This window comes from Pteropus alecto, unplaced genomic scaffold (genome assembly GCF_000325575.1).
Source record: "Pteropus alecto unplaced genomic scaffold, ASM32557v1 scaffold98, whole genome shotgun sequence".
Classification (NCBI taxonomy): Eukaryota; Metazoa; Chordata; class Mammalia; order Chiroptera; family Pteropodidae; genus Pteropus; species Pteropus alecto.
In genome coordinates, this window is record NW_006443570.1 from 20,165,084 (window position 1) to 20,174,126 (window position 9,043).

Here is a 9,043-nt window from a genome sequence, read left to right on the forward strand (position 1 = left end):
AGTTACCCAGCAGGATGGATTTATATAACCACTCAAGGCTGCAGCAAAGGGGAAGTCACAAAACATTACATGACCAATTATCAAGTGGAAGCATCATGGAGGCTCAGAGGAAAAAAAGACCAGAGGAAGGGTCAAGGAAGGCTTTAAAGGAAGAGGGTCAGATTTGAGCCCATAACAGTAGAATTTAGATGATAATAATAGCACCTACTACTTGCAAAGAAACATTGTGCACTTGGCCCTATATTTACATTATCTTGTTTAATCCTCACGACAACCCTGTCAAGTAGGTATTATTAGTTCCTTTATATACAGAAGGAAACTGAGCCGCAAAGCACCAAGCAGCTTGCTCAAGGTCACATGGTCAGTGAGTGGCTGAGCAGGATTTGAATCCAGTTAGTTGGGCTCTGAAGCCTGCCAGGGCAGAGCTCCCCAGAAGGATGAACAAGCAAAGGGTGGGAGGAAGCCCTTGACGGTGTAGGCGTGGCAACTAGTGAGGCTGGAATGGGAAAGAGAGGGTGATTAAGCTGGAAAAAGAGATCCTGGCCGGCTCATGGAAGGTGCTGAATGCCAGGCTGAGAAGCTTCAAGGAGAGCTGACCAAGAGGAATGTGCAGGTTGGAATGGAGGGAGGGGACAGTGCAGGCAGGAGGTGCTTGGTGGCTTGAGCAGTAGCACTCCAGGAAAGCGAGAGTGAAAGTCTAAACCAGGGAGATGATTTGGGAACTGGAAGGTGGTGGGGAGGACAGGTATAGGAGAGAATATGAAGGAAGGTTTGTGTGGAGACAGAGCTAACAACAGTCATAGGAGCAACTGAGGGAAGAGTTGACAGTTGATAACATGATTCTGGGAGGACCAGGCAGCAAGGCAAAGCAACACTCTAGGCAGCTAAAGATAATACAATGGTTCATGTTTATTGTGACCAGCTTCTACTGGTAAGCATTTTACATATATAAGCTCATCTCATCCTCACAACATTCTTATGTAGTAGGATCTGTTATCATTATTCCCATTTTTCAGGTAAAGAGATTGAAGCACAGAGAAGTTAAGCAATTTGTTGAAGATTATGCAGCTGGTAAGTGGCAGAGTTGAAATTTGAACACAGGCAGACTGGTTCCAGAGGCCTTCCTCTTCATCACTTCACTGTCCTACATCTGTTCAGGTAATGCTTTCAGGAGGAAGCAGGATTCCCCACTCTCACTCCACATTCCTCATCCTCAAGGATCAAATAGGAGAACAATGGTGATGGCAGGATATTTTGCCAGGTGGCATCGCCCAGTCAGATCTCAAGTTTCTGCCTCTACCCGGAGCAGCTGCCTCTCATCACTAGGCAGGAAGCCTGAGCATACCTGCTGGGGACTGCACTGCCTGGGCACTTACTAAAGGCAGGAATACACCTGGAGCCCAGTACTGTCCTCATCAGAGTAGAGCAGTGGAGGATGGGCAGGCTGCCCACAGAAGTGGCAGCAACTGGTGCAGGCTGCAAAGAGGAACCGGTAGGTGAAGACCCAGCCCAGGTAGTGCAACTCCACCAGGTTCAGGAGGAAGCAGCCCACCCCGACCCCAAACATGAAGTTCAGGAAAATCATCTTCTCTGTGGCCCTGGATACAAAGCAGTCAGTACTAGTAGGACAGGGATAGGAGTGGCAGTGAAACAAGTATGGAACATCAAACCCAAACAGATAGTATTGCCCCACCAGGAAAGCCAGTTCCATGAAGGCCCGCAGCACCACATGGGCAATGTAGATGGCCAAGACTCTTTGTGACCGCAGGCCTGGATTCCTGGCTGCAGCACCAAGGCATTTGGGGAGAACCCTCTCTCCCACCAGCAGCTGTCCCTCTAGGAAGTGAGAAGACGCCAAGAGCCCCAGCTTGGGTCTCTGCAGGGCTCCCCCAGATGCTAGCTTTCGCAATGTATCCAGCAGGTACTCCCTCTCCATATCTACTCTTTCCTCCCTTGCTATCTGATGCAGGACATAGATGACATAGAAGATAGAGGGAGTGGCTACCAGCACAATCTGAAAAACCCAGAAGCGGAAGTGGGAGACAGGTGAGAAGCGGTCATAGCAGACATTTGTGCAGCCAGGCTGCAGAGTATTGCAGGTGAACTTGGACTGCTCATCCCCATAGACTGCATCTCCCACCAGGGTGACCAGCAGAATGCGGAAGACCAGAAGGACGGTGAGCCACACCTTGCCAACCACGGTGGAATGGTTTTGCACTTGTGTCAGGAGCCTGCCCAGGAACGACCAGTCACTCATCTGTGGACACAGAAATCACAAGCCTTAAGGAAGGAAAAGAGGTGCGGGGGTGGGGCGTAGAAGTAGAAGGGGAAGGGGGTGAAAATATAAAGCCCCAGCAGCTAGTTATTTGCATCACTATTTCTAGCCCACAGCAAGAGCTCCAGTTCCATCTGTGCCTGACTCCCAGGCAGGCGTGCCACTCATTACCTAACAAGGACAAGAACAATCTGGCAGAGAAAAGGACACTGAAGAATAAAGGATGGAAGCAGAAACTCAGGAGCCCCAACACAATCCCAAATTAACCAAGACAGTCTGCACACTGATGCTGCAATTAAGCTTCCACTGACATGTTTCTAACTAAATGGGCTTTCGAAACTTCCAAATGACCTGGGAATTTTAAAAAAATACCCAAATAGCACCAGGCATATTTTCCCCAAGATTCCACAGCAGACTATTCATAACTTAGCTTGTCCTTCCTCCAGGTTTCAGGGTAACATGTAACTTTTGGTCACCTCCGTCCTTGCCCAGTGAATGCTCTTTAAGGCCTCCCATTGCAAAAATCTCATCTTTACATTTCTGCAGCTTCTGATCCTGAAAGTTACTGAAAACATTTCAAAGGTATAGTTCGGGGGACATTTACACTCATTATCTTCATCAGCATCCTCTTTCAGTCTCCCAGATACACATACGATCTAAATATAGCAGCGTGCTTAGTGTGCAAACTCAGGGTCAAGACATGACCCAGCTTCCACTGCCAACTTGATTGTCTTTCCTAATCACTCCCTAAACAGAATCCTGGAGCTGCCACTGGAACCTCCTCTTCCCCTTAACCTTCAAAAACCAAGTTCTCTTGATTCTTATCTCCCTGGCTCCTCCATTTTAGTCAATGTGCTGTTCTTCCACTCTCCATCATGTAAACATCAGTGTTCCTCAAGATACCTCCAACTTCTAACTGATCCTGGAGAATGCAGTCTGTTAGGATAGCCACAACCATCTCCAACTCGGCATGTCCAGACTAAACTTATTTCCTAGAGGAGTGCCATAGTGACTACAAGCATCGGCTTAGATTTAGATGCTCAGAGCTGTGTGACCTCGGGCAAGTTGCTTAACCTCTCTCTGCTTCCACTTCCTTATCTGTGCAATGAAGATAATAACAGTATCTACTTCATAGAGTTGTGTGGGTTATCTGAGTTAATAAATGTAAAGGACTTAGAAAAGTATCCGGCACATAGTAAGTACTTTATTAATATTAGGTATACTTATTCTTCCCCCACACCAACTCTTCTTCCTGTCTTGGTGAATAGTACTATCATCCAAGTCAAAATCCTGATTGTTACCTATAATTCCTCCCTTTTGCTTCTTCTCCACTTCTAATTGCTAATGGAGCCCCTTCAATGCTACCTCCTTCATGTGTCTCTCATCCATTGCCTTCTTATCAGTCCATGGCAAAGCCTTAGTCCAGCCCTTTATCTTCTCTCACCAGGATTATTACGATGCCAGTAAGTTGCTCTGCCTCCAGTTTTGTTCCCTCTGGTCTACCTCTCTCAGTGGCTGCATTCCTAAAGTGCATATCTGGTCATTTCATTTCCCTACTTAAAACCGTCTAATGGCTACTCATTGCCCTCAGGATAAGCCCAACTCCCTAGGATGGCATACAAGACCCTTCTCGATCTGGCCCTCCGACTACACCTCCAGCCCCATCTGGGCCCTTCTTAACCTTTAGCCCTCAGAATTCCTAGAAGTTTTACACGCATCCAGGCAGCTTCATGCTCCTCAGCAGTTACTTACACTGCTCCCTCTACCTCTCCAGCCCCACTCTCCTTCCAACTAATTCTTGTCTTATTTATCTTCCAACATTCAGCTCAGCAGCACCTTCTCTAAAAAATTTTCCTGACCCCATCCCAGAAAGAACTGACCACTCTTAAGGTGGTCTCCTGCTTAGTGCATTGTCTGTTGTATATAACGACTATCATTTCCATTTATTCACATATAATCACATTTATTTACATAAAATTTATCTCTATCACTAGATGTGAATCATTTGATGACAGGGACTATATCTTATTTGTCACTACTCCTATGCTTAACATGAATTAGGTGCTCAATACACGTTTATTGAATGAATGAATGACAACCGACCTGGGTTCAAATCCTGTCTCTGTCAGTTAGTTGCTAGTTATATGACTATGGGGCCATTACTTAACTTCTGTCTTTTCATCTGTGAAGTAGAGATGATTACAGATAAAGTAAGAAACAAAAACTCCTTGCCCAAACTTCATAGAGAAAGAAAGTAGAATAGACGTTACCAGGCAGGGGCTGGGGGAAGGGAGGAATAGGGAGTTATTGTTTAATAGGTACAGAGTTTCTGCTGGAGATGAAGAAAAAGTTCTAGAAATGGACAGTGGTCATCACTGCTCAATGTCGTGAATATATTTAATGCCACTGATTAAAACTGATTAAAATGTTATGTTGTATGTTCTATATTTTACCACACACACAAAAAAAGTGGATAACCAAGGATTAAAAAACTCTTGCCTAGTACATACTCAGTAACAAATGGAAGAAGATACTGGAACCCCCCAGTCTGACTTCCTCCAGGAAGTAGGACCTGCCACAAAATTGGCATTCCATGCTTGCCTCCTCAATCAGAGAGGAGGTGCTTGGGAGATGGAGACCTCTGGAAAATTTCTTCTCTTCTGGCTAAGCAAAGACAGCCAAGAGTCAGTAGCAAGAGGAAAACACCTGTCTTTCATTCCTCAAATATTTATTATTCATCGATAGGTTCCCCTGCTCATCTCCCAGCTCCCTAGCCTACCTCTCCATAGAGCAGAGGCTCAGGATCCTTCTCAAATTCAAGTAAGGAGAACTGAGCCCTTCCTCCTCTTAATCTGAGCCTGGGGAAAAGAAAGGTGGAGAGGAATCACAGAGGCAGAGAAATAATGAGGGGAAAGTGCCAGTTAGCTCAAGAAGAATGTGGGGATTGAGAAACTTACTTTTTATATCCCTCGAAGGCTAAATGGGGAAAAAGCTCTAAAATAACAATGTGAGTGAATGAGGTTAGATGTTTCTGGTTGCCAGGGCTTTAAGGCAATGGATGAGAACATAGCTTCTCAGGAGAACTTTGAAAATGGGACAGAGATCTCTCTGCGTTAGCCTGGGTTTCTCGACCTCAGCTTCAACTTCATGATTTTTGGACAGGATAATCTACATTATAGGGGACTGTCCTGTGCATTGTAGAAGGTTCACCCAAGTCATGACAATCAAAAATGTCTCTATTGCCAAATGTTCTCTAGGGAACAAAATCACCCCCTGTTGGAACTACTGGTCTAGGCTAAACAATTTTTTTTTTCATGCTTGGAGAAAGGGGATGAAAGACTTGATCTTTAGATTCTAGGATCCAAAAAAGAAAACTCCAAAAGGAGTAAACAAGATGCTATGTGTGACTGACTAGAAAACAGGCCCTATGTCATGAAACTGTGATGCTCCAGCCAGCCGCCCAAGGTCACAGAGCAAGGACCTTGCAGAGTCAGAAGCAGTGCCTCTCCACGTTTCCAGCAACTAAGGCTTTATCATGCAAATCAGCTCCACATCTGGTAGATCCTGCTCCTTCCTCCTCTGAAGTCAGATCTTCTGGGGTTGGGGAGGCTGCTGGGCAGACTTCACTGGGCCTTGCTTGGAGACACACAGATCACAGAAGCCTGCAAGAAGAGCCAAGGCCTAGAAAGATTTCCAGCTCCATATCTTCGAGTATCCCCACCCTCCCCAAGCCCTAGAACACAGGGCCAGAGAGTGGCACTGACGGAAGGGTCCTTAAGCTCCTCTAGCCCTAAATCAGTGTTATGGATTTTTCTTTTTGCCTCAGGCTCCAATGTGGTCTGGCACAATACTGTTACTGATCCTGTCTTCACAGAAAATGTTATTTTGTACAACATGGATTTTTTTTTTGTTTTAGTTTTAATCTTTTAAATATTGCATTAAAATATTCTTTATCTTGATTATTGAGTGTTTTGGCATCTCTTAAATTTTGTGCCTGAGTCTAGCGCCTCACTCACCTCACTCTCGTCTTGGCCCTGCTCACTGGGTCTCCACCAGGACAGCCCATGAGGCACATGTGAAGGCAGAGGTCACAAACAGAAGTCCGCAGGCTGAATTCTGCACATAAATATGTTTTGTTTGGCTAGCACCGTGTTTTCAAAAATGTCTTGATTTGTTGCCATTTTTTTGTAAGGCAAGAGAATCCCATAAAAATCTACATTTCTGGCTTCTTTTGAAAAAAACGGGTGATCCAGGCCAATTTTTAGTGATTTAGCTCTATATCCCATGGACAATAACTGTTGGGACCGGGGTTAGTGGCCTTCTATTTAGGGTAGGGGGTGCTGTCCAATTTCCCTCAGCCACACCCAGCCCACTTCTCCCACTTATAAGACACACTGATCCCCTTTGTAGTGGTGTGCTGGAGTTGGCCTGTATCAATTCACAAAGGCTGATTGTCAAATTTCCAGAGTCAGTTGTTGAGCACAGCCATCATAAAAAATAAATTATGTAAACTTACAACTAAATAGATTATATTTAAAACAAAAGTCTTAACTTCCTAATTATTTTATCCCATTTGATTATCATCTATGTTCTTGAAATTATTAACATCTATTGTATGTTGGAAATATGTACTATTGTATGTTGGAAATAGTACATATTGGTGTGTTACTGCACATCTCTTCCCAACTCTATTCAGTTATGTCACGTTGGTAGCATGAAATTGGCCACAGTAGGAGTATTTATACCACGGAAATCGGAAAATACTACAAAGCAGAGCTTGATTTGCTGTTTTGTTGTCTAGACTTAAGATATTGATGGAGAAAATGTTAATAATGTAGATTAAATCTAGTAGTGTCATGTCTGTGGTTGTTACATTGTGAATAGCACAAAAATTTAAGGAAATAGCCTTCCAGGTTTGAAAACTACTTTGCAATTCAGCAAAGTTGCTCAGTCATTGACTAATTTGTGAAGTTCAGACAAAAATCATTGTTTCACATTAATCTTTTGCCTTAACTTAAACTAAAATAGTAACTAACATTCATGTCAAAACTACACTTGTTTATCATTTGTAATCTAAGTTTTCTGACTAATACAAGTGGACCTCAAAAATCAATAAAAATCAACTATGAGTTCTTTAAAAAAAATCAGTGAAAGCATTTTGTAGGAATAAATTGGTTATATGGAATTTACAATAAAGACTATCATGTATTTTATTATTTCTACAAATTATGAGCTACAATTCCTTATACAAATAAAAAGTTTAATAAACTTATTTATATGTTTATATACATCTTTTCAGAGAGCCGGTTTTTAAACACTTACCAGCACACCACTGCCTGTTGGCATCATGTTTGCCATTCGTAATCTTCAGTTTCTGGGCTAAGAAGGCAGCAAGTTTCTCTTCTGTTTCTCCCCAAATCCTTGTGCCACATGGCCCCAGGACGGGCAGCCAGGAGTTCCTCAACTAACAGAAAACCTTTCTGAATTCACCTTCCTTCCAGGAACCACCTGCACCATGCCAGGCTCTTCACTTGTGTTCTTATTGAAATCCTCCCAACAGCTCATTGAGGTAGACATGATTATCCCCATTTTACAGATGAGAAAAGTGAATGGCAGAGCCGGGAATTCAATTAAGTCTGCTGCCTTCAAAGCCTGTGATCTTTGTACTATGCGGCCTCCCACAGGAGAGAAACATGGTTTAGATAGGGCATGGGAGAAAGGCCTGTACAACTCTCTGACCCCGGGGCTGGGGGCGGGGGAATGCCATTGAACCAGTCCTAGAGATAAGGCCTGCTTGGAGCCTTATCATTCTCTCCATCAGCAGGATATTCCTTTGGTCAATTCTAAATCTCTCTTATGATGGCTCTGGATTCTGGAAACCTCCAGGGCAAGGCCCCTTACCTGCAAGAGAGCAGTTGTTGCTGAGAGCTGGAGGCCAAACTAAACCTGTTGCCTGCTCCAGGCTGCTGCAGACCAGGAAATGAGCTGAACATGGGCTGTTTATCCCCAAGCCTTGGGGGCCCTGCAGAAGGAAAACTCAGAAAAGCCTGGGACAAAAGCTGGGAGATACAATGGGCATCCCTCGTGTTCAGAATCCTGCCCACTCTGCACTACAGAAGCCACGAGAATCTCCCACCCTTCCAGCACTCAACCTAGCCGCAACCATGGCCTACAGACTCAGGAAATTCCCTCTACAGGTGGGGATACCCTGGAGAATCTATGTAGTCACCCCTGTGGAGAGGCAGGTGAGGCCTGGCTTGAGACCCCTTGGCTCCCAGGAGAGCTTGGCCAACACTGAAAGGAATGAATCAGGGGCTGTGGCCATTCTATCCCCAAAGTAGAAGTTCTTCTGAGTGAAGCCCTTTTCTCCTGACTTGGTGGAAGGGCCTTGGGGAAGCTCAAGGATGAAATTTAAGAGTCCTCCCCAGGAGCAAGCCCCCTTCCCAGTTCATCTGGCCTTCCTGACCTCAGCAACTGAGCCTGAAATCAGGGGTCCAGGGCTTTATCACTTTCTGTGTGACTTTGGGTCACTCACTTCACCTCCCTGGCCCTCATTCCTGTAACAGGCCCACAAGTATTGGACGGCTTCCCAGTGCCAGATACCTAGGAATTTTATATTTCTTGCCTCATTCATATCCTCTCTCTGGCCCTGTAAGGTTGATATTAAGAAGCCTACATTGTAGCAGAGGAAACTGAGGAGCAGAGAGGTTAGGTAACTTAACCAGTTGGGGTCACTGAGCTGGAATTCAAGCCCAGGTCTGGTGACTC

The 9,043-nt window shown here is 44.7% G+C and overlaps 1 protein-coding gene across 1 annotated transcript; it reads right to left on the reverse strand.

Annotated features, from left to right (window-relative positions):
* Positions 1-393: 393 nt before the first annotated feature.
* Positions 394-7,624, reverse strand: LOC102880470 (gap junction delta-2 protein-like). The gene is made up of 3 exons (XM_006925175.1): positions 7,598-7,624; positions 1,377-2,257; positions 394-496 (listed from the first exon to the last, which is right to left on the reverse strand). The coding sequence occupies exons 1-3, from the start codon at positions 7,622-7,624 to the stop codon at positions 394-396; spliced, it is 1,011 nt and encodes a 336-aa protein (XP_006925237.1).
* Positions 7,625-9,043: the final 1,419 nt, after the last annotated feature.

Excerpts from the sequence above, each read along its gene's own strand:
- LOC102880470 (XM_006925175.1), bottom strand. The coding sequence starts at position 7,624 with ATGATGCCAACAGGCAGTGGTGTGCTG. Across the intron at positions 2,258-7,597 it reads CAACAGGCAGTGGTGTGCTG|ATGAGTGACTGGTCGTTCCT; the intron begins GTAAGTGTTTAA and ends CTGTGTCCACAG. Across the intron at positions 497-1,376 it reads CAGGTGTATTCCTGCCTTTA|CCTCACTAGTTGCCACGCCT; the intron begins GTAAGTGCCCAG and ends TTCCCATTCCAG.